The sequence below is a fragment of the Podarcis muralis genome, chromosome 9 (genome assembly GCF_964188315.1).
Source record: "Podarcis muralis chromosome 9, rPodMur119.hap1.1, whole genome shotgun sequence".
NCBI classification, from domain to species: domain Eukaryota; kingdom Metazoa; phylum Chordata; class Lepidosauria; order Squamata; family Lacertidae; genus Podarcis; species Podarcis muralis.
In genome coordinates, this window is record NC_135663.1 from 15,009,041 (window position 1) to 15,034,801 (window position 25,761).

The following is a 25,761-nucleotide window of genomic DNA, read 5'->3' on the forward strand; positions in this document are numbered from 1 at the left end:
CCCCCATTAGAGAAATAAAGTAGCCCAGAAAAAAATATCGCTTCATCAAATAGCTGGTTTCCCCATCCCTTATTAAAATTTACGACAACCCAAACCATCAAATTGCATGGAGCTGAAGATGAAAATGTAAATGGAAGGAAAACACTGGAATATATCAAGATTGAGGAAATAAAATGAAAAAAGGGTGATATTCCAACATCACACAAGCAGACTTTCGCTTGTTCAGTGAGGCTTCCTCTTCTTCCCCTGCAGCCCCCAGCTCCCACCCCGATCTTGTCTAGAGGCCCCACCCTCAACCCACAATGCTCCATTTTAGGCGATGATCCATTTTAGATGAAAGCCAATACTTAATTAGTCCTTGCAAATTACTTCCCCATGCAAGCAAACTCTGTTATTGTTACACATAAATCACCCAACACACACAGCTCTGTGTGACAGATGTGCTTGTGGACCATGATTTATTCTGATACCCACTCCATCTTGAAGAAAGATGACGCCGGGCACATGCAGGAAGCTCTTAAATCAAGCCTGCATGCTTTGCTTTTCACTTTCTGCTCTACGAGAATCTGTTGAATCGCCTTTCTGTCACCAGAACTGAAATCAATGCGCGTAGCACTGAAAAACTCCATTGGGCCCATTGCTAATCTGGCAACCTATCATCAAATTTTCTTTGTGCCTTGTCCTTGCCAATTGCTTGCACAGTTTGGAGGGTGCTTTGCACCTGTGACTGTACCTAGGTGGAGTCAGGCGAGGCAAATGTTTAGTGGGCTTTATGAGAACACAAGAACAGCACTGCTAGGTCAGCCCAAAGGCCCATCTGGTCCAGAATCCTGTTCTCACAATGGTTCCTAAACTCTGGTTCAAAGGGGACCTAGCGACCATTAAGTAAGCCCAGAAAAACCTGGCGACTTAATAGTCCACCAGCTATGGGCTGCAGCTTATCCGGTCTTTGACAATCCCCCTGTCCCAGGCAGGCAGCACAAAAACTGAGATTTATTAGTTTCTCAGCTGGCAAGCAGATTTCCGACTGGAGGTTCAGAACTGGAGCAGGACTGGCATTAATCACAATTAAGGTAAGTGCAAAGATAATCTTTAGCCGTGGTTATTCTTGGCAGGGTGAATTTGCAGTTTGGGGTGAGATGCAGTTGAAAGGGAGCGGCTCACCCTTAAATCATGGTTAAGGATCTGGCTGGCTACAAGTACACCAACCCAAGTGATTTATCTATGGATGCAGTAACATGCTGGTCATTGGCCATAATAAAGAAATGGATGGGTGGATAAATGGATGGATGGAACCAGTATAGAGACTTGAAATAACTGTGTTCATCCATCCAAAGTCCTGACAGTAACCTAGACTCTCATGCCGCCTTTCCCCAAAAAAGAAAAATAAGAATCTGGAGTTCAATTAATGCAATTCATCTTCAGTTCCATGTACCAAATTGTCTAAAAGTAATGTTCAGCCTCAAAGCTGTGGCTGCTTACGTCTGAATTAATAGCAGCAGATTAAGACACTTTGGTGAGAATCCATCACTGTACGATGGAGCCTGCAGCGAGCACAAAATGGTCATTCACTGGGAATGAGTACCTGAGGGAGAAGGCTGTCCTTTTACTACACCATTTTTAGTCTTTTCTTCGGAATTCATTACTTCCTTGTAGATTAATTCTGCAAGAGACAACGGAGCCAGTTACAAAGGTGGAGAGGAGTTGCTAGCTTCCCCCCCCCCCAGCACCATTCAAAGAAAGCGCAAATAGAAGACCTCAATAAATTATCAGCCTTGTAAAGGAGTCTGTGAAAGTTACTAGTCCACATCCATTTTTACCAATTTATCTGATGATGGAGCCATGAAAGAAGAAGGGGGAGAGAGGGGAAGGCCTCCGCAAGTGATCAGAAGTCCAGACCTCTAGCAAGAGTAATCTGTCCCTACTCTTTTGGCCTGGTGGGTGGGGAGGAAAAGGAAGAAAGAGAAAAAGGAAAAGGTAAAGGGACCCCTGACCATTAGGTCCAGTCGTGGCCGACTCTGGGGTTGCGGCGCTCATCTCGCTTTATTGGCCAAGGGAGCCAGGGTACAGATTCTGGGTCATGTGGCCAGCATGACTAAGCCGCTTCTGGTGAACCAGAGCAGCGCACAGAAACACTGTTTACCTTCCTGCCGGAGCGGTACCTATTTATCTACTTTCTCTTTGACGTGCTTTGGAACTGCTAGGTTGGCAGGAGCAGGGACCAAGCAACAGGAGCTCACCCCACCGCGGGGATTCGAACCGCCGACCTTCTGATCAGCAAGTCCTAGGCTCTGTGGTTTAACCCACAGTGCCACCCGCGTCCCTTAAGAAAGAGAAAATTTGGTGGCAAAAGGAAATAAAAGGGTGACCCCGCCCACTTTTGGCTCTGGACCTGCCCCCCACTGGCTTCGGCTCCACCCATCACCAGTTCCTGCCCCACCTACATGTGTCTTCCAGCAGAGTGAACAAGGGGATGGGGCCCTCAACAGAAAAATGAGGGAAGAAACAGAGAAGGACATTCAGAGAAGTACCTTTTTGAAAAAAATGAGATTACCTTTCCACTCTTCGATTGTGTGTTCTCTTTCATCCAGCTGCTTATCGTATATCTGTGGAGGTGGCTGTTGATTTAAAAAACACAAGAGAGGTCAGATGAATAGGAGCACAAAATGAAATTAAGCCCAGACGTAATGGGACAGTTTCAACGCCAAAACATCGAGGAAATGGAAAAAGGGACCCGTTTCTGTCACAGCAGTCCTCTCCGCACTGCAATATGAGGGAGCTCCAAGGGACAAGAGTCATTACGGGCAAGCCATTCATCGACTTGATGCCAGGATTAAAGCACATAAATGTTAAATCGGGTTGTTACACCCCTACTCAAAGGGTGTGACAAGGAACTTCCATACAAATGTCTAACACGCCACCTCCTGGCGGCTGCGATTATGGAAATAGCACTTTCCTGGAAAGAAACAGATGACTGCACTAATCAGTCCCATTACCGTAGTGGAAAAACTGTGCAAAGTATTCTGCTGGTGTAACAGCGCTTCCCTCCTCTCCTCCCCCTGCAAGCCCCTCTTGCCCCATAATTTGGCTTTTGGGGAAGAGGAGAACCCCCAGAACAACATAAGCAGGGAGGAGAGGGTAGCTCATTCCACCAGGAATGCACTGGTGGAGCAATATTCTTAGTGAATTTCTCTCATGCTCCATATGCAGCCATAAATTCGTCCTATTGTTACTAAAGCCCCAACTTTTGATTTCCTCGTGAACTTGTGCCCCTTCCTTCCTGCAAACCAGCCCAGCAGTCTGAGTCTTGTGTCGTGCCAAGCCTTTGAAATCCCAGCCAGAGTCTTCTTTTTCCTGCCGGTTCTGGTATCACGAAGCTCTCTCGCTCAAGCTAAGAGCAGAGCGCAGAAGTAGCCTATTATGTACTGAGTTGAATAGGATCCAAAAGGCAGCCGTCTAATTGGTCCTAGAACAATAGGATTCAGAATGCAGCAGTCTGATTAGTCCTAGAACAATAGGATTCAGAATGCAGCAGTCTGATTGGTCCTAGAACAATAGGACCCAGAATGCAGCAGTTTGAGTGGTCCACAGGGGCCACCCAATCCAGCTCCAGGTGGAAGTGAATCCGCAACCTGATTGGCCTACAGGTGAATCCTGGAATTAGCCAATCACGTGGGGCCCATAGTGTAAGTAATGTATATAAAGCAGACATTCTGGGGGAACTTCCATTCCTCCTCACCACTATGAGCTGAATAAAGAGCATGAAATCCATTCTCGACTCCGAGTATATTTCATAGCCCATGACAACAGAGAGGCAGTGAGCCTGGGTCATCCAGATGAGCGAGTCTGACAGCCTGTCACTCAGCAAATCTGCCAGGCCTAGAGCTTGCATTTGCTAATGAGGGGCAAAGCAAAGAGCACAGGCCGTGGGGTTGGGGTGGGGGGAGGCAGGCGAGGAGGAAAACCCAAGGGGACCGAGGGTTGTGGCTTTGCACAAGAGCGGCTGCTGTTGTCTGCTTCATTAGGCAGCCTACTCTAGAGATCAGAGAGGGCTGAGCTGCATTTTATGCCATGTAAGCTGGACCACTATGGCTGACATCAAAGAGGAGGTAAGGCAAAGGATAAGAATTCAGAACTCAAGAACGATCATTTCCTCCCCTCTCCCCATAGAAAGTCTCATCCAGCTAAAAAACAAAACAACAGCACTAAGTTGAGAGAGGCTTTTCCTTCAGATGTAGTTTTCATTGGAGATGTTAGGAAAAGATTGTCTTTAAAGCATGTGTAGATGTGTAAAATGGGTGGCGCAGTGGGTTGAACCACACACTTGCCTAGGACTTGCCGATCAGAAGGTCGGTGGTTCGAATCCCCGCGACGGGGTGAGCTCCCATTGCTCAGTCTCTGCTCCTACCAACCTAGCAATTTGAAAGCATGTCAAAGTGCAAGTAGATAAACAGGTACCACTCCAGTGGGAAGGTAAACGGTGTTTCCATGTGCTGCTCTGGTTCATCAGAAGTGGCTTAGTCATGCTGGCCACATAACCCGGAAGCTGTATGCCAGCTCCCTTGGCCAATAAAGCGAGATGAGCGTCGCAACCCCAGAGTCGGTCACGACTGGACCTCATGGTCAGGAGTCCCTTTACCTTTTAGAGTTGTACACATAGAAGGAGGAGGAGGAGGAGAGAGCAATTTCCTCCTTCAGTAACCCAGGTTTCCATCAACAGGACCCATTTTTCTATCTCCATGTGCACCTATTGTTTCGTTCCAAATCTAAGATGTATGGGATTATGTGGCACACTTGGTTGGAGATATAAAGGTAAAAGTAAAGGACCCCTGATAGTTAAGTTCAGTCTCAGACGACTTTGGGGTTGCAGCGCTCATCTCGCTTTACAGGCCAAGGGAGCTGGCATTTGTCCGCAGACAGTTTTTCCGGATCATGTGGCCAGCATGACTAAGCAGCTTCTGGTGCAACGGAACACCGAAACAAGAGCAGCACACGGAAACACCATTTACCTTCCAGCCAGAGAAGTACCTATTTATCTACTTGCACTTTTTGGCATGCTTTCAAACTGCTAGGTTGGCAGGAGCTCACCCTGTTGCGGGGATTCAAACCACCAACCTTCTGATTGGCAAGCGCAAGAGGCTCAGTGGTTTAGACCACAGCGCCACCCGCTGTGTATTCTCTTTTAAGTTCTATTTTATGTGTAAGTTCTATTTTAGGAATTCCCAATCCTCACTCTGAGGAAGAGAGGTGCAGGAATTTGTGGCTTTTTGTGTGAGAAAATGAATGAGTGTAGTTTTTTCTGCCACTTATGGAGTTGGGTTGGGGGAATTCAGTTTGCTATATGTACCTTTCCTTGCTTATTTGTTTGTTTCACACACAAAAATCTTCAATAAAAGCTAATTTAAAAAACAACAACACCAGGACCCATTTCTAAGTTATGACTTTTGATGAAGTACCTTAATTTGTCCACCCATAGATAGTTCTTTACCACACTCATTTTTATCGGAGAATCTTCTAGCTTAAAATTGGAGTCCACAGACTCGGACAAATGCTTTCTAGCTAAGAAGGAAATTGCACACCATGTTCAGAGAATCGCTTCATTTGCACAGGAGCTTGAACATGCTTGCCCCTTACAGCTCCAAACAGATGCTGGTAGCCATGGTTACGGTTGCCACGGAAACAAAAAGTCCTGAGGCAGCACCGACTTCCAGCTTGACCAGTTCCCTTCAGCTGGAAGCCTACAGAGATTATTTCGATATAGCAAAGATTAATTAAAACTACAAACAAATCTCCAAGGCAAAAATACTCACAAAATGTGGCACAGTTTTAGCTTGGGGTTTCCTGACTGCTTTTTTCTGTTGTGTCTGTATACAGCAACAGGTCATTGATGCATTAAAGCTGCGCAGTGATGGATTGCATGGTAGAGTGCCACCACTCACCTGAACCCTGATCTGTGCAAACACACCAGCAGAGCCAATCCACTACATCTGCTGGTGTGTTTGCACTGCACCAACCTTGCTGCTGAATCACCTTCTCCTCTTCTTCCTCCAAATAAGCAGCTGCCATGAGACTGGTGTCAGGTGCAGAGTGGCACACCACCAAACTACTTTATCAGTTGTTCTGTGGCACTTCCTCAATGTTCCTGCATTATTCCACCCAACTCTGCCTGTTCCATTGTATGTAAATGGAAGCCTTGAGGATGTATTGGGCAATGAACGGGGGGGGGGGGGGGTTGCAGAAAGTGACAGCGGATCCACTCACCCCAAAACACTGAAACAAATTGTCTTTGACCTCAAGTGAAGTGGTTTGGAGCCCCATTTTCCCTAATTTATTGGATTGTTCCCATATCGGGTAAACCTGAATTTACAGGGGAAAGCATGGAGTTGTTTGAGGGCAATGTCATTTAGACTACGCAGATTAAATGGGAATGCAAACAGTTGCAAACACACAGTAAACTCTGGTGTGGACAAACCCAAAGAGGCCACTTCTGATTACAATGGCAGATAGCTACCGTGGAACACAATAGAACTTCATGGATCTGTAATGCTGACACGTGTAAAATTCTAACGTGAGATCAACCTTAAGGAGGATGAGGAAAATATACATTCTTGGAGGAAGAGGTTCAGGAAAGGTTTTGCTGATCCATTAGAAAAGGGATTATCTAGAAGGTTTTCGTAGAATCATTGTGAATACAGTGGTACCTCGGGTTACATAGGTTCAGGTTACATACACTTCAGGTTACAGACTCCGCTAACCCAGAAATAGTACCTCGGGTTAAGAACTTTGCTTCAGGATGAGAACAGAAATCATGCAGCGGCGCGGCAGCAGCAGGAAGCCCCATTAGCTAAAGTGGTGCTTCAGGTTAAGAACAGTTTCAGGTTAAGAACAGACCTCCAGAACGAATTAAGTTCTTAACCCGAGGTACTACTGTACTGGCTACTACAGAAAATGGAGATTGAGGGTGAGAATGCAGATATCTGCAAGATGGAACAGAATATACAATTTTACAGATCCGTATAAAGCTGCTACGTTTAAAGCATTTTCCTGGGACATAAACAAGACCTTAGTAGGGTAAAATGAAAATGCATTTACACACTCATGGATGGCTCAAAGGCTGAGCGACAGATGACCTAGCTGGGGCCTCCACTGTCCAGAGCTATCTCAAATACCAAGATGCCCAAGCAGGAATCATCAGTCAAGCAAAGAACCCAGATGCTACACCAAAGAGCGCTGGCAAAGGGGCTTTGAATGTCAAAGTTTAGTGTGCCGTGGCACTCCTACACACAGAAAAGAAAACAGTGCAGGAGGAAGGCATACCAAGCAGGTCTGAAAGTTCAGGGGCCAAGATATTTATCGATCACATTTCTATGCTGACCTTACTTCACCCAGGGAGTTCAGAGTAGTGCCCTGCCCTTACAACAGCCATCTGTGGTAAATTTGGCTGAGAGACACTGGCTGGACCAAGGCCACCCAGTGAGCTTCATGGCAGAGATAGATTCAAATTCAGAAATCAGTGGTCCTAATTCCACATGCTGCCCACTGGATTACATGCATATCCCTCCCCAGTAACTTTTGGGGAAGTGGCAATTTAAACGAAAACAGTCAACAGGCCCCGAAGGAAGCGGGTTTCTAAAGCTTTCTGAACCCATCTTGAAGAGCCTTATCAGTCCAGTCCATTTCAGGACCAGACTATCTTCCCAACCATGTTTAAAGAGGTCTCTGCATGTTTCAGCTGCATGTAAGAGACTTCCTCCCGTCTGTTGCCGCTCCCTGCAATGCACATTCATAATTATGTAACCTCAAAGAATTAGTGTTCCCAGCTACCTGCCTCCTGGCCTTTGGAAGCCTTAATGCCACCTTAATGGGTGACACCCAAGAGGCACTGAAGCCCTGGAGAAGCTGAGGCCGTGATAATTGACCAGGCTAATTTGATTCTTGGTTAATTTGTCGTACGCACGGAAGGAATGACTAGAATTTCCAGGACCAAGGTAAAACCAAACTCCCCTGTTTCTTTTTGGGTTTTCTAGCACCTGTTGCCATTAATAGTACCATAATGTTGTTTCTTTTTATGCCGTTTTTCTACATGCTCTTACGTTGCTGTTTTATTATTGCCACTATTCTGAGTTATCCTAATTGTTGATGTTCTGGTGTTTTGTGGTGAAGGGGAAGTTTTGTTTGTGGTGTTTTGTTTGTGTTTAGGGAAGTTTTTAATGACTGATGTTTTAATGTACTTTTAATCTTTTGCTGGAAGCCACCCAGAGTGACTGGGGAAACCCAAACAAATAGAGGGATGAGGAGGAGGAGGAGGAGGAGGAGGAGGAGGAGGAGGAGGAGGAGGAGGAGGAGGAGGCTTGGGTTTTGAATTACTTGCAGAGGGTTTCTATGAGTGATTTACCACTTTGTTGCTTTATCAGCTTGTTTGGATAGGAAAGACAGGAGGCCGATTGAGCAGTCAAGCAACCATCTTGAATACTTCAGTTCATTCAAACCACATCTGGCCATTTGCAGGGTGTCATGTGAATCAGCCCCAAACAACGTGGAGCCATGCCACGTAAAAACCTAAGAGCCTTGCCATATCAGAATAAGACATCCTGTATTCCACCATCTTTCCCCCAAAGTAGCCAAGCCAGATGCTTCCTGGTAGCCCTCATGCAAGAAGTCAAGAACTCTCCTCCATCACAAAAACAGCCGGGCACAAATATGGAAAGTCAGTATCTTCCTAAAGCATGGCGACAATTCTTCTATTTCCATAAAATATTAGTTGCTGTTCTACAAATGCATTTGAAGCATCTTGGATTGTACAGTGCTACCTCGGGTTAAATACTTAATTCGTTCCGGAGGTCTGTTCTTAACCTGAAACTGTTCTCAACCTGAAGCACCACTTTAGCTAATGGGGCCTCCTGCTGCCGCCACACCACCAGAGCACAATTTCTGTTCTCATCCTGAAGCAAAGTTCTTAACCTGAAGCACTATTTCTGGGTTAGCAGAGTCTGTAACCTGAAGCGTATGTAACCTGAAGCGTATGTAACCCGAGGTACCACTGTAATGTCAACCTGGGAACCCTAATCCTAAAATATAATGAATGTTAAGAAAACGTGTAGTACAGCCAATATTTCAAAAATGGCGGCCTGTAGTCAATCAGTAAGGTGTAAGTGTGTGGAATAAGTAAGGCTTTCTACCACACATCGCAAACACTCCGATCAGTAGGAGTCAAAAGTCAATATATTCCTAAATGGCAGCACAAGGGAAGCAATTGTTTACTAGTACTCAGAGGTCAAAAAAGTCAGGTTGGCGTTTGGTTGCATTTTCCTACAATCCGTCTCCAGCTTGTCCTTCATTCATTGTGAATGAACAGCCTTCGCCGGAGTAATAATATACATTTCCCTCTAGTTAGAAGCAGGTCACAGCCTGGCATTTAAAGAAAGACCACCAGCATCTACAACTTTTTAAACCTGTCAGAGAGAGAGAGAGAGAAAAGAAGACTTTTGCCTTCCTTCTGCCATTTCCCAAATGCGTTACACTCCCTGCCATTTGAACAAGGCATCATAATTTTATTGCTCTTCTGTAGCCTATGAAAAGATCGTGAACTTTTTAAAATGGGCTTATAAAATGAGAGTTTAACTGGCTCTGGTTTCTGCACCTTGGCTGGAATGTCATCCCCTTTCCTTTGTCCTCAACTTGCAAGCTCAACCTGTAAATCCCAGGAAGATGTTCGGGGTCATTACCTCTAGGTTAATCTCTTGACACAAAACCATTGCCATTTGCTACAAAGACCAAGATACAGATATATATTTAAATGCTCCCTGTTCCCCTCTGCTGTGCTTCAGCCAATTATTCAGATGCTCCCTTGTGTGAATCTGATACTTTGGGCTTTATTTCCTTTTTCCTCCCACAGCCACGTTTAGTAGGCCAAGTGGTGGGGTGGATATTTTTCTTCCAGGGACATTAAATTCCCAGTTTGGGGTTTTGCAGCTTTTGAGAAGAACAGAACAAAGGGGGGGGAACCCTGCAGAAAATTAGAAAAACAAAAATATCAACGTGTGTGATCATTAATAAATGTCAATATGTGTGTTCATCAATTGATGTGAGCAGTAGTCAGATAAAAGCACATGTAAAGCACATTTAAACCGTATGGTTTGCCCCCAGAGAATCCTGCAAACTGTAGTTTGTTAAGAGTGCTGGGAATTTTAATACTGAGGTCCAGCGCCGAGGGCCTTCTGGCGGTTCCCTCACTGTGAGAAGTGAGGTTACAGGGAACCAGGCAGAGGGCCTTCTTGGTAGTGGCACCCGCCCTGTGGAACGCCCTCCCACCAGATGTCAAAGAGAAAAACAACTACCAGACTTTTAGAAGACATCTGAAGGCAGCCCTGTTTAGGGAAGCTTTTAATGTTTGATGCATTACTGTATCTTAATATTTTGTTGAAAGCCAACCAGAGTGGCTGGGGAAGCCCAGCCAGATGGGCGGGGTATAAATAATAATAATAATAATAATTATTATTATTATTATTATTATTATTATTATTATTAACAACTACAGGCTTGGTGAGGTCAATGGGGAGAAGAGTGGGAGTCTCAGTGAGGACGGAAGGAAGCGAGGCTTGGAGAGACCTTGAGGGCAGTGAAAGCTTTGGTGAAGGCGTAGAGAGGCTGGCATTCCTTTGCATCACCAGCACTGGGCAGGAGGCAAAGGAAAAGCAGGGGAAGACTGTAAAATGTTGACAGGATCAGCTCAGGGCAGGCTATGCGGCCCTTCACATGCTCCCTCTTTCTGCCTCTTATTTTGAGAATTAAACAGGTGTGGGGGCAATCCACCAGCCAATCATGTGACAGCGCGATTACATCACCTGATTGACATGTGGATTGCCCTGCCCCCCGTCAAACTTGGCCCACAATGTTCCCCACCCCTGGTCTAATGGGTTGGTGGGGAGGGTGAGGTCTGTGAGAATTAACTGGTAAGGAAAAGTCAGGAAGATGGAATAGGGCACCATCTAAATGTAACCTGTAACACAACAGCTTCCATTGCAGCAATGTTCATTATCGCTACAGCACTTTTTGGGGAGACTGTCACTGCAAAGGGCATCTGTGTTTACCACTGGTTCACACGGCGCGTTTCTACAGGTAATTACATCCCTGGGGATGGTTTGCCCAGAGGAAAGACAGCTGCAATTGACTGCATAAATGTTTCAGCGGCTGCACCAGTCTTTTTGGATATCTTTGCCCCAAGAGACACAGATGACTCCCTATCTCTGGTCGTCTTTCACAACAGACATTTCGATTTCAGACAACTTTCACCTGCTAGGGTCATTCTTACCCACAATCACAGCCATGGTTGCTTATGAATGGATTTTTAGATATAAATTGTAGCTCGTTTTAAGTATTTTAATGAAGAGCGCAGAACAGAGGCAGCTGGAAGGAAGAGGACACAAACACTGTACCAGAGGGAAACCTTTGAGTGAGTTTGTGCTCCCATAGAGCTAGCTATTAGCATATCTTTAAATACTAGGCACTGGTGTATCCTTGTGTGACAAAGAGAGTGCTGTAAATTCAAAACAAAAGTTGTGGAATTATTCCCCTTGCAATGTATTGGAATAAATGACTGCAAACTTCTGATAATTACTGATTAGCATTACGCAGTCATGTGGGGTTGATGCCTTTGGCCATATGCACCTCCAAAGTTCTCAGGTCCCGTTGTCAAAGCAGAAAAGGACACAGGCTTGCAGACGGTGACCCGTCTCTCCATATGGTACCTCATCGCTATGGTAACTGAGCACCTCGCAAACGCTAATGAATTTACTCCCACAGCAACACTGGCATTGGGAAGGATTATGAGATGCTCTCTAGGGCGCATTGTGAAGCTTGCTAGGATTGATTATACCTCCTGTAACTGCATACTAACACCTGACCTCTTCCCCCAGAGGGCAAATGGAGAACTAATGACACTTATGGTACTGTACTACTATGGCTTGCTATTCTCGTTCTCCTTTCTACTAACTACCAACATCAAAACTACAGATTGTGACTGGAAAGAAAATCTTCCATTTCCTCCAACATTCCACTCCAGTTAACCTCTTAATGATTCATTTATTTCTTATTTAATTTCATTTCACTTATTAACTACATTTCTCTGCTGGCCAACAGCCAAAGCTCTCTGAGCTCTTCAGCAAACCGAGGATAAAAATATAAAATACAATAACATAACAATAAGACTGTGGTGCAAGCTGCGAAAGAAATTAAAAAGACCTCAAGGTAAAATCAACAGCAGAGGAAAACAGGAGTGCACCAACACATTTTCAAAATAGAGGGTGAAAAAGGGAGAACAAGGCGTTTGCTGGCTACGGAAAAAATCACAATGTAGACACCAGTCAGACTTCTCTAGGGAGGGCATTCCAGACTCAGTGGTAGTTACTATATTCTGTAGCGGCGGCTACGTTTGGTGAAACGTGTGAAACATGGACAAACGTATGTAAAATACTCCACATATGAACCATAAAGAAAATTATTACAAAACTGATATTCAGATAGTAAAGGTAAAGGTAAAGGGACCCCTGACCATTAGGTCCAGTTGTGGCCGACTCTGGGGTTGCGGCGCTCATCTCGCTTTATTGGCCGAGGGAGCCGGCGTACAGCTTCCGGGTCATGTGGCCAGCATGACTTAGCCGCTTCTGGTGAACCAGAGCAGTGCACGGAAACGCCGTTTACCTTCCCACTGGAGTGGTACCTATTTATCTACTTGCACTTTGACATGCTTTCGAACTGCTAGGTTGGCAGGAGCAGGGACCGAGCAATGGGAGCTCACCCTGTGGCGGGGATTCAAACCGCCGACCTTCAGATCGGCAAGCCCTAGGCTCTGTGGTTTAACCCACAGCGCCACCCGCATCCCTTTCAGACTCAGTGGTAGTTACTATATTCTGTAGCGGCAGCTAAGTTTGGTGAAATGTGTGAAACATGGACAAATATATGTACAATACTCCACATATGAACCATAAAGAAAATTATTACAAAACTGATATTCAGGTAGTAGTTGACACCTAATGGGATGAGTCAAATAGTGTTGGCAAAGTCACTTAAATAATGCAGATAAAATAGTCCGAAGATAAAAGAAATCCTGATAAACACTTTACTAAGCAAACCGGACAAAAAATGGATTCATGAATAGCTTTTAAGATTGTGGAATATGGTTTATGTGATCAAATTCACAGACATAACCAAAACTTGAGCAACAAAACGATCAACTGAGAGAGAAACGAAGCCCATTTATTCATTTTTCAAAGAATAAAGTTCAGGATATCATTTTTAAGTTATGAGGCATAATCTACTTGGTTGCTGTCTTACATATTACTTGTTACCAGATTATATTCCACATTTATTATTCTATTTAATACAACTAGGCAATACTGCCATCTCTCCTTAACTATTATTATTACAACGAACCCTTTTCTACATTCTGCCATTATTGTTTTTTTATTCGTTTTAAAGCAATTGTTTCACCATGACAGTTTTATCTTCTTGAACTTGCTATTACTGTTGAGGAAGGAAATTGTAGGGAAAATAATTATATTCATAAATAGCATCATGTTTTTACTTATTATTATCATCATCATATTGTAAAAAAGATTATTTCATTTTGTCCTATTGCTTATCAACGGCATTGGGTATTATGGGAAGGATAAAAACAGTATCTCTTCCAACTTTTTACCATGTTCTAGCTTCTTCATCATGATTAGAATTAGAATTACAGAGCTAAAAGGAGTCACAAAGGGACAAAATCCAGGCAAGGAGTCTATGCAAAGATTTGCATTGGCAAGTGCTGTGGACTCTGGCCAAATAAAACAAAGGGCAGAACCAGAGGACTGGAGAAGCTTCTGAGTTGGGGGAAATCAATAGGATGGAAAAGAAAAACAGGGGAGAGCATACTGTTGCCTGACGAGTGACACAGGACAAATAGATTTCAGTCTGCTTTTAAGCTCCCTCCAGTGTCTTATACTTGTAGTCCAGGAGAGCCACAAACCCCAGGAACTTCTGCCCTCCCCATGTCACACTTTAGTCACCCACTTAAAAAAGGTAAAGGTAAAGGTACCCCTGCCGGTACGGGCCAGTCTTGACAGACTCTAGGGTTGTGCGCTCATCTCACTCTAGAGGCCGGGAGCCAGCGTGACAAAGCTGCTCTGGCGAGTCAGCGCAGCACACGGAAACGCCGTTTACCTTCCCGCTAGTAAGCGGTCCCTATTTATCTACTTGCACCCGGGGGTGCTTTCGAACTGCTAGGTTGGCAGGCGCTGGGACCGAGCAACGGGAGCGCACCCCGCCGCGGGGATTCGAACCGCCGACCATGCGATCAGCAAGTCCTAGTCGCTGAGGTTTTACCCACAGCGCCACCCGCGTCCCCTAGTCACCCACTTTAGTCACCTACTAAAAATAGAATAATGCAACAGAAGTGATTTAGAATATAAAGACATCAGTTGCACGTTATCCAGGGAGTTGGAAAAACTTGTTCCTATTCAAATCAGAATTAGGAAACTGTCTGTTTCAGTTTCTCACAGTTTCTCATTTTTGCAGTCTTTAAGCTCAGGTCAATCCATTTCCGCATCTGTAACTTTTTTTTAAAAAAAAAAAAAGATGGCACAGAAAATTTGCCCACATTTTTGTGTGTGTCTATCTTATATTTATTATTACTCGTATTTATAGGTAAAGGTACCCCTGCCTGTACAGGCCAGTCTTGCCAGACTCTAGGGTTGTGCGCCCATCTCACTCAAGAGGCCGGGGGCCAGCGCTGTCCGGAGACACTTCCGGGTCACGTGGCCAGCGTGACATTGCTGCTCTGGCAAGCCAGAGCCGCACACGGAAACGCCGTTTACCTTCCCGCTAGTAAGCGGTCCCTATTTATCTACTTGCACCCGGGGGTGCTTTCGAACTGCTAGGTTGGCAGGCGCTGGGACCGAACAACGGGAGCGCACCCCGCCGCAGGGATTCGAACCGCCAACCTTTCGATCGGCAAGCCCTAGGCACTGAGGCTTTTACCCACAGCGCCACCTGCGTCCCACTCGTATTTATAGCCCATCCTTTATCAAACGGCCTCAGGCTGTTTTACAAAAGTATAATTGAAATAAGTACAATTTAAATGATCACCCAAAAAAAGCAGACAATTTTGGAATAATGAAACAGCAGCAGAAAATCCAAGTGTGCATAATACTTTTCTCTTTTTTTTTTTTTTTTTGCAAATACTTTCCCCTAAAATGCAAACTGAACAAATTCCTTCCGCATTGCTAGCTGAACGCTGGTTTGTGATAACCGGAAAAGCTTAGTGTAAAGGACAATGTTTCACTTACCGCCTCCACTTCTGCTGGGTCATACCAGACATTAATGTACGGATGCTGTAAGGCCTCATCCACTGATATCCGTTTGGCTGGGTCAATCACTAGCATCTTTGACAAAAGGTCCCTGGCTTGGCTAGCTGGAGCAAGGAAACCAAGAGAGAAAATGTGTCAGAGCAGGAATCTCCACGCCGGGAAGGGAGTGAAGAGACAATCAACGTGCTATCAAATTCAGACAAGATAAAGCCAGGCAATGCGCTAAATTATTGCACAGCAAAATGCTCTTTAACGGGCAAAGAGAGAGCTAGAACATGGATAGATGTCTCCGGTAGATGTCTCTGGTAAACCTTGTTGTCATTCATAGTAACCATTCCAAGATGAAGTTTATCGTTTTCATTTATAAAAATGGAATTAGATTAACACATCCACTTTCCCCTTCTATGCTCTTTATAATGAGTCAATATTCTTTGTATTAAAAAAAAAATTCATTGCAATGAGCACTCATACTATATTGTGGGTGCCTTTTGCGGGATCGCGTGTGGTGCTGCAGTTCCACACTTTTTCTGGGTCTGCAATCTCACGCAGGTCACATGACTTGTGCAGGATTTCAGACCTGGAAGATGGTGTCCTAGATTTGGGTCACATCACCTTGAAGAGTATGCAGTTCTCAGCAATTGGCATTCTGGGGCCTAGAGTGCCTCAGACAGTCGAGGCAGAACACAACACTTTTTGCCAACATCTGCATTCCTTTACGTTCCCTTCATTTGAACAATCTCTCTTCTCTGCAAAGTTGTCATTTCTACTGACTGTTCTCAAGTTTAAGAAGTAGGAATTTAGCATATCCCTTAGCTACAATGCTGATAAGGCTGATGGGATGGTAATTAGCTGTGAGGTGCCTATCCTTCTTCTAACAGAAGAACAGTCCCTGATAGAATCACACTGGCAGCATTCCCAAAATGGAATAATTTATAAATAGTTTAACCCTACTGCATTTAAAACCCCTCTCTAGGGATTATATCCCCCTCAGAAGGGTAATTACTAGACAAGTAATCAACAAATCCAATCATATTGGAGTCTGAAGCAGGAGACCACAATTCAGAATCACAAAAATACCTTCCAGGTCTCTGGGAATACACCGGTGAAAATTGGAGAAATAATATTATTATTCCATAATGATAATTTTACTATTTATGCCCCGTCCATCTGACTGCATTGCCCCAGCCACTCTGGGCAGCTTCCAACATATATAAAAAAACCTAGTGAAACATTAAAAATTTTAAAAACTTCCTGATACAGGGCTGTTTTCAGATGGCTTGGGGGTCAGGTAACATACCCTCCAACATTTCTCCAAAGAAAATAAGGATGTCCTAAGGAAAAGCCAGATATTCCTGGGTCAAATAAAATACTGGGATGGCTTCTGTAAATTTGGGACTGTCCCCAGAAAATAGGGCCACTTGGAGGGTCTGCTGGACTTGAGACACTGGTTATTAATGGTTTGGAGGCCTAATAATAATATGTAATATTGATTTATTTCTTACCTGCCCTTCACCCTAAGGTCTTAGGGCGGGTTACAGTATTACAAAACAATATTAAAACAACTTACAACCATAAAAATAAGGTGGGTCCTAAAGAACGTTAAATGGGACGCGGTTGGCACTGTGGTCTAAACCACTGAGCCTAGGGCTTGCCGATCGGAAGGTTGGCAGTTCAAATCCCCCTGATGGGGTGAGTTCCCATTGTTCAGTCCCTGCTCCTGCCAGCCTAGCAGTTCGACAGCACATCAAAGTGCAAGTAGATAAATAGGCGAGAAGCTAAACGGCGTTTCCGTGCGCTGGTCTGGTTTCGCCAGAAGCACCTTAGTCATGCTGGCCACATGACCCGGAAAAACTGTCTGCGGACAAACGTCAGCGCCCTCGGCCAGTAAAGTGAGATGAGCGCTGCAACCCCAGAGTCATTTGTGACTAGACTTAACTGTCAGAGGTCCTTTACCTTTACCTTTAAAGAACGTAAACCTCAAGTGATGAAAGCTATGGTAAAGAGGTGCACCTTTAGCATTCTTCAACAGTAGTATAATGAAGCATCTCTGTGGGGAGCGAGTTCCACAGCTTAGGGGCCACCACAGAGAATGCCCTGCCAACTGCCCCCAAACCTCTGAGGGTGTAGGAACAAACAAGAGGGTCTCCTCTACTGATCTCAGGAGGGTCTGTATGGAAGGAGGCAGTCTTTCAGATATTTGGGACCTGAGTTCGTTTAGGGCTTTAAAGAGCAACCTTGAATTCGGCCTGGAAACAAACTGGCAACGAATGCAGCTGTTTTAAAACAGGGGTTATAGGAGATTTAAACGGAGGAAGGATAGAAGAAAAACAGGAACTGGTGGAGCTGGTTTAATAATGAGTGCCCTGGCTTACATTTATCTATTTCTATTATTTCTATGCCATCCTTTACCCAGTGATCTCAGGATTTGTTTTAATTGCCCTCGCTGGATGAAATCCAATAACTGTTTTCAAAAAGTAAGCTTGTCCATGGTTGAAAACCACTTAAATATGGCATCTATTTCTCAACAAGGAGTTTAATTGCAGGATGAGAGTCGTCTGATAAACTGACCTTTTTTTCCTTTCCAGCACACCCTCAACCAGCGCTATGATTTTTACACTCAACTGTCCTTAATTAAAATCAGCACTTATTTGCAGGAAAAAGAACTAATGGATTAGGGGATAAAGGCTCGCAATTCTAACAAAGAGCCTCTGTTGCGTAAAGACGTATGAATTAGAAACATCTCCAGTTCATTGTAAAAGTATTTACTTCTGACAGTCCAGGGTGGGTATATTTTAGGCAATTTGGACAGGATTAAAAAATGGACCCTTGTCTTCTTTCTTTGGCAATCCCTCGTAGGCGAGTAAGATTGTCTTCCATAAACACAGTTTTAACAATGAGTTCATAAGTGACTGTGGAGGCCAGTTCTGGATCCACACATCCTTCCACAGTGGGGACATTGGTTTCCGGGCGGGAGTTGATCACGGTGTGGATTTGCCAAGCGTGCCTTCTTCTTAGCACACTTCTCCCTTGTGTCCTGAGTTCGAGCATCTTCAAAGCCCATGACACCTTTGGTAAAGGCTGTTCTCCAATTGGAGCGCTCGCAGGCAAGTGTTTCTGTTGGTGTTTATACTACATTTTTTAAAAATTTGCCTTGAGGCAGTCTTTAAACCTCTTTTGTTGACCACCAGCATTACGCTTTCCATTTTTAAGTTTGGAATAGAGTAGTTGCTTTGGAAGACGATCATCAGGCATCCGTTGGTGGCCGCTAGCAATGCAGAGCACCATCAGAATTCTACAGAATCATCAGATGAAACGTTATCTCCAGTGCTTTCTCTGCAGACAGCAATGTAGGTAAAAAAATACCCATCTGAAGCACGGGACCCATTCCGTTCAAGGATTTCAAATTTAAGTTGCACATCGATTCTGACATAGCTACTTCTGCAATGTTAATATGGCCATCTTAAGACTGCCTGGAGGGATAAAAAAATAGCCATCCAGCTTGATCCCTATTTTGATGGCAATAACTACACCTCTGTTCCTGATATGAAGAAGCAATAATATCAGCATCAGAACCCAAACCTGTCAGATTACTGCAGCATCACTTGCCTAAATCCACTCTATTTTCAGCGAAGTAATTGCCTCTGTGTTACAGAAAGCCACTGAGCAGCAAGCCGACAAAGAGATGGCTATTCGTATCTCCTAGGAAATGTTGAGCCTCTGGGAGTCGCCAGTTAAACATGGAATCTGGCCAAGAGAGGCCAACCCTTGAGCCACGCTGACAGAAGGAGCTTCATTAATTTCCCAGATGAAAGCTCATTTGAATGACGGACAAGCAGGAGGAACGGCAGAATTTTCTCTCTCGTTCTCCTGTATCTGTCAATCAAAGCACTCATACAGTCACACCAAATGTGGGTGTGAATCCAGTTCTGTTTTCCTCGTGGAAAAGGATTTGTGCCATCAAAATATTGTTAATGTTAATTTTTTAAAAGCTATCCATATGCTAAGTGCTCCGTGCACGATAGTATCCTTCTTAATTATTGGCACATTAATTCCATATCTGACATACAAAAACCTCCACTCGGTCACCGTTCACTGGGTGTTTTTAAAGAAGCAACCAAACTGCATGAATACGGGTAGCAAAAATATTCTGATGGTATGCCTTTCTTCCAAGTACAACGGAGTATTTATAGCCGTGCACATTTATTCTGGATGAATCCAGAATAAATACCATCTTCTGGGCCCGTACTTCTAAAAGCTTAATGCAGGTTAGAAGTATATGTGCACACATTTATTGAAGGGGGGGCAGGGGCGAAGCTGCATGCTCCGGTACCAGGGGCGGAGAGCAGACGGGGGCATGGCTGGCGCATGCCCCGGGGGCATGACGTGCATGCCGGGGGTGTGGTGCACTGCCCGCGGGGCATGACATGCGTCCTGGGGCGTGGCACCCGGCATGGTGGTGGGGTACGTGGTGCATGTCCGGGGAGGCAGCCACAATGGTACCCCCTCCCCAATGGTGCCAGGGTCAGTGCACTCCCCCTACCCCCACTTTCCTCTGCCAGTGTGTGTGGGGGGGGAAGCCACCCACGTCCCACACTTTCTGCTCATGAAGCAGAGGCTCACCTACAAATTACACTGATGCAAATTAAGAACAGGGCAACTCCAGCCCTCCAGATGTTGCTGAGATCCCATTCTCATCACTGAAGATGCTTCCTATGGCTGGTGGAAGTTGTAGTTTAGCAACATCTGGAGGACCAAAGGTTCCCCACCCACAGGTAAAATAAACCTAATTTGGATATTTGGGCTGGACCCAGATTTCAAGGTGTCTACTAACTCCCCCAGAGCTGCAATTTACCCCTTCCAGAGATTCTCCCAAACTTCGACAGAAGCTTTTCAAGGGGTACCAGGAGGTGCAGCAGAAAGTAGAAGAGGTCCTTTGCACAAGGTGAACACCGCACACAAAATCTTGCTGTCTATACTTGGGGGTTCTGTTTAATTTTGGTCTTTGTTTTATTTTTCAAATGTCAGGGGAGGGGAAGAATGGAAAGTGGAACAGAGAAAAGGAAGAAATCAGAGGTGTCATACATCAAAAAGAAAATGGATCTGTGGGGTAGCTTAGTAAAACTAACAGCTGGAACTGATAGAAAATTTGCTCAAAGGGGCAGCACCCATGAGCTGTGTCATGTGAATCCCCATTTAACCAACATGTCATGGGGTGTCTTGTATCATCACCCGCAAAGCATACATTAAAGCAGTTGGAATAGTTCTGCTACAATTGTTCTTGTAATCACCTTTTTTTTTTGTACCCACAAGTGAAAGAAAGAGCGAGGGGCTTTGAAAATTATTGCACTTAAACAGATGATAGGTTGAGCAGCTTATGAATTCTGCTGAAAAAGTAATGAACATAAGGAACTTCATGACCATAAAGGAGGTTCCATAAATTGCTTCCACAGGTGACAGCCAAATGTCAAAATATCACCTTCTGCTACAGGATGGAGCAGTTTTGGTTTCCAGCATGCCAAACACCTTCTTTAAAAGGTTTGAGGGCATTTCGTCAAGAGAATATATTTTTAGGAAATAGATCAGGGCAGGAAATCAGGACTGGGGATGGGGGAGCCATATCTGCATGCGTGCAAAAATATGTTTGCTTTCATCCAGGGAGTGAAAGAAGATCTTAATTATCTTTCTCTCTGCATCTGCTTCAAATCCCTTGTAAGTCCATTATTGTGCTTCGTTATTGTGGTGGGCTGGGGCGGGGAAGGGAGGGTGGGATAATAGAGTGCTTCTGAAGCCATTTGGCCAGACCTTCAATCACCCCCCAGAGTGCAGACAAACAGCCTGGCTGTATGATGGGAAAAGGCATTCTGGGTAATGAAATGCAAATTGCCGCAGATTAAAAAACATTATGCATCACCGTTACAGGCAACCTTGGGAATCCATGTGTGCAAAACTGATACACACTTTTGGAAGGTTCCAAAACGCTAATCGGAAACCTTTTCTGTACAAAACACACACATCACTCGCTGTTTTCTCGGAAAAGCTTGGCGTCCCTGTTGAAGTTAACCGCGGCCTCCGCTGATGTTTAAAATCATCTTGTCACTGCAGACAATGGCATCTGCTCATCTAGTGCCACTGTAATCAAGGCAGGACTGGGCTTCCAGTGTCAGACTTTGGCTGAATGTGGCACTGTGTGCTTCTCAACTGACAAAAGCCTGAAACCAGAGCAATTTGAACCAGCAGCCCTCCCAATTTAATTCTTCCCAGGAAGGTCTCGTGCGTTTTTGTACACAGCTTACGGGGATTTGCTTCAAACAAAGGATGGGGAGGTGCTGGGACCTAATCCAGTCCCTTCCCCACGCGCAGCATTGGGCACAAGAATATGGTTACCAGATTTTTTTCAATGAATCCGGGGACATTTTATTTTATTTTTTGAAGCTGAGTAGCAACAGGGAGTCAGTAGTGGGGATGGTGAGGCAAAAGGCCCTGGGTCCAAGCACACATGCATATTGTATAAAGGTGCAAAGCCCTTCTTTCGCACCCTATGAAACATAAATGCGCAGGTTTTTTAAAAACTGAGCAACGGCGCGCTGCCCGCCCATGACTCCCCCATCTCCTTCCCCCTTCCCCCTTTGTTTTGACTGATCAGGGGAAGTTTAGGAGTCATGGGTGGGTGGCCGTTGCCCAGGAGGGGCCAGCCTGGTAGTGCAGTTGGCTCTGGCTGGTTTCAGGAGCTGCTTGCTGCCGTGGCGCAGGAAAAATGGTGGGCACCACGGCAGCGAGCAGCTCCTGAAGCCAGCCAGAGCCAACTGAGCTACCAGGCTGGCTCCGAGCTGCGTAGGCTGCCACTGCCACGTTTCCCGGGGACAGATTTGCACATCTGGGGACATTCCAGGGACAGAATTTGTCCAGGGACAGATTTGCAAATCCAGGACTGTCCCCAGGAACCAGAGACTTCTGGTAATCCTACACAAGAAGGCTGCTGAGAGCATGGAGGAAATTGGTAATGGACAATTCATCTATGCAGGTGGGGAAGATGTTGGCAGAAGGCTTAATTAACCCTACAGTGCTTTCCTTGGTGCGCAGGAAGTTGCCTTGTGATGATTCAAGGCTTTGATTCCTCTAGCTCAGCACTGTTTACATTGACCTGGAAGCAGCCCTCCAGGCTTCCAAGCAGGAGACAGTGCTATTTGGGGTGTCTGGAACTAGACCTGCCTGAGCTGACACTGGTGGTCCCAGAGGTGGTGTTGATGACTCACAGACCGCTGGTCCTGAGGGACATCAACATCCATGCTGAGGCCCCTCACTCAGGGCATGCCATGGCACTATCTGCAACATGTCACCAGCCCAAGGTGCTGGCTGGGCAAGAAGAGCATGATCTGAGAACAGGAGATATTCATATCAGCCCCTTATCATGGTTGGATCACCTCCTGTTTAGGTGTTCAGCAGTTTTCCCCTCCTGCAGAGGAGGAGAGGGACCTATTCAGATGGTCTGCCTTCAAGGCTGGCAGATCCCTTTGGTTTCCAGATGGCTCTAGAGAACTTTACGGCTAATACAACTGGTTCTCCTGCTGAGGCCCTGGCTGATCCGTGGAATATACAGATGGCCCAGGCTGTTGAAACAATCGCCCTGGAGTGCCCTCTTCCACTTGATGGAGCCCAGCTGGCTCCTTGGTATACAACAGAGCTGAGGGCAATAATATGAGCCAGGAGAGGAGCTTGAACACAAGTGGAGAAAAACTCCAGATGAATGCAAGCAGACCCTTGTGAGTGCTGATCACCGAGCCTGCTCAATGGTGGTGAAAACAGCAAATAAGGCATACTTTGCTGTTTCCACTGCAGCTTCACTGTGTTGTAGTGGAAGGGCCTTTTACAGTTTGGCCTGAAGGAGGTGCTAGAATGGGTAGTGGTGCCCATTGTGACCTGTTTGCAAAACACGTCAAAGATAAAATCGCTTGCATCTTCCAGGACTTCCGATTCCACTGTGATTCTTCAAATCTGTTTTTATATTGTAAACTGCCCTGTGATCCTCGGGTGGAGGGCGGTACAGAAATTAATAATAAATAAAATTGCTTCGCTGTTTGTTAATGGGACAGCGGCAGAGACTGAACAAAAAATAGTTGGCAACTTTTCCTTTGAAATGTGGAGATTTGACCACAACCTTCTAGCAGGCTACTGTCCCTGTGACATTTTTGGTAGCACGGTTAGTAAACGTGTCACTTTGCAGTGTTTTCATGTAGGTACTTTAAAATACCTATGAGCTTGTCTCCAGCTACTTGTGTGCATGGGTTAATGGAGGACACATTTTCCAAGGCATGGTCTAAAGAGAAACATGATGCAGTAACATTGCTGAAGCTATACATAGATTTAGGTCTGGTCAGTGTCTGGAAGGCTGACCGCTACGTATGCTGCCTTGAGTTCCATGATGGAAGAAAGAGGAGAAATAAACGTAATCAAGACATTTCAAATGCAAGGCATGCCTAATCTCATAGAACTTGTTCATGCATGGTTCATACCCCTCCTTTACTCTTACCTTTGAGTTTGTTGTGTTCTGAATCGGCTGGGAAGAGAGAGTCTGGGAAGAGTTTGGGGAAAGTGAGGCCAGCGTATTTAGGTCGGTTTTCCACATAGTTCCGCACTGTGGGCTGGAGTTTCTTCATGAATTCTGGGCAGGGGGTTCCGAGCTGTTCAATTACCTTATTCCACTGGTCAATATCTGAGCAGAGCTAGTTAAGGAAAGAAGAGGTGCAGATTCCCCAACCCCATCCTCAAGCAATCCAAGGCATTTCTCCCAGTTTCCAAGTGATTGGCACATTTGCTGTCTGAAGAAGACCGATGTGGAAACTCGAAACTAGTGGTTCACTTTGGGAGCAATATCACGTTAAAGCAATACCATCTGCCACCCACATAATCCCAACATATTCTATTAAAGCATGATTTTGCCTCACTGGTTTGGATGGGATTATGCCGAAATTTGTACTCACTTTGTGGTTCAGCGCCCATCACAAACCTGCACTGCTCACAACTCCCTGCCTTTCCATTCTCGCCCCATCACTAGCTTAGAGGTGCTTTATTACAATCATGTGGAGTACTTTTCATGCCACCATTGGCAGCCCTAATGGGGAAGGACAACCAACATGAATTATCCACATGACCGATCCATCCATGTGATCAGATCATCCAGACATTGCCAAGATGGTGTGGGAGCCACCGACGAGGCAATAACTTTGCAGTGGCAACTATATCAACAACTGAACCACAAAGGTAATGCATAAATTGGCTTAAATAAGGCTTAGCATCAGGATCCCATATCGACCACGAGTTTCCTCATGAGGTATCCAACTTTCTCAAAGCCTATTATTCGAGCAAAGTAGTTCTGCTTGTTGTTACACTCAGAGAACTCAACAAAGACAATGGAAGTACATTGCATGAATGCATCAGGGAATGAATGTAGTGCCAGCTTGCTCTATTCCTCAGAACTGAATTGAACAGAAGTGAATTGAAAGTCCAGAGGTATACAAAATTGTGTGACCTCTTTGCAAGACCTCTCTGCCAAGGTAATTTCACCTCTCTTTTTTGCACCTAATTATTCATGAGGCACCTTGTATTATTTAAAAGCACAGGTTCTTCTAGGAAATAAGATGCTGCATAATGGAAGACACTTACCCAGAATAAGTAGGTAAGGTAGGTAAGGTAGAAATACAGGTGATTTGTACACATGCACGAAGGTACATGCATTCTGTCTGTCAATTACATGTAGCAACCACTACTGGGGGAGAGATATAATTCTTGCTCCACTGTGTGCAAGCTAAACCCAAATGTTCCAGCTTCATCTTCTTTGTACAATTTTTAAAATACAGTTTGGCTTCCCCATGACAGAAAATGAACCACGATGACCTTTTTTTTTCAAGCCCAAGTACTTCCACATGGAAATGTGTTGCAACCACTCTCCAGCTCCTTGGGCAACCATCACTACTCCTTGCTGCAATGAATTTGTGGTTGTTAATAAAGCCCTAAATGGCCTTCCAGGTACATTCCAGAACACAGAAGTCAGATATGGGCAAATCAGGTGAAAATAGGGGCATTGCTGTATACATTTTATATCCTGATTCTCACACCAAGCAGCGTCGTTTGAAGTGCCCTGCTCACATATGCATCACTGCTCATAGCTGAAGTGTCTTATTTCTTCCTGTTTCCTAATACTAGAACCCGGGGCCATGCAATGGAGCTGAATGGCACAAAATTCAGAATAGACCAAAGGAAGAATGTCTTCAGGCAGTGCATAAAACAATATAATCTGCTGCCACAAGAGGTAATGATGGGAGCCAATTTCAACAAGTGGATTAGACAAATGCATGGAAAGTGAGGCTATCAATAGCTACTAGTCACAGTGGCTAAATGCTAGGACAAGAGGCAACAT

General features: G+C 45.0%; 1 protein-coding gene across 10 annotated transcripts in view; it reads right to left on the minus strand.

Moving 5' to 3' along the window:
• MAPK10 (mitogen-activated protein kinase 10) overlaps nucleotides 1-25,761 on the minus strand; it is a 240,606-nt gene that overhangs the window by 10,085 nt on the left and 204,760 nt on the right. For all 10 annotated transcript variants that reach the window (XM_028743644.2, XM_028743641.2, XM_028743639.2 and 7 more), the window contains 4 exons: nucleotides 23,875-24,057; nucleotides 15,327-15,451; nucleotides 2,555-2,618; nucleotides 1,586-1,663 (listed from right to left, as the gene is read on the minus strand). In XM_028743644.2, the coding sequence (XP_028599477.1) occupies nucleotides 1,586-1,663; nucleotides 2,555-2,618; nucleotides 15,327-15,451; nucleotides 23,875-24,057 (450 nt within the window). The remainder of the gene's footprint in view (nucleotides 1-1,585; nucleotides 1,664-2,554; nucleotides 2,619-15,326; nucleotides 15,452-23,874; nucleotides 24,058-25,761) is intronic.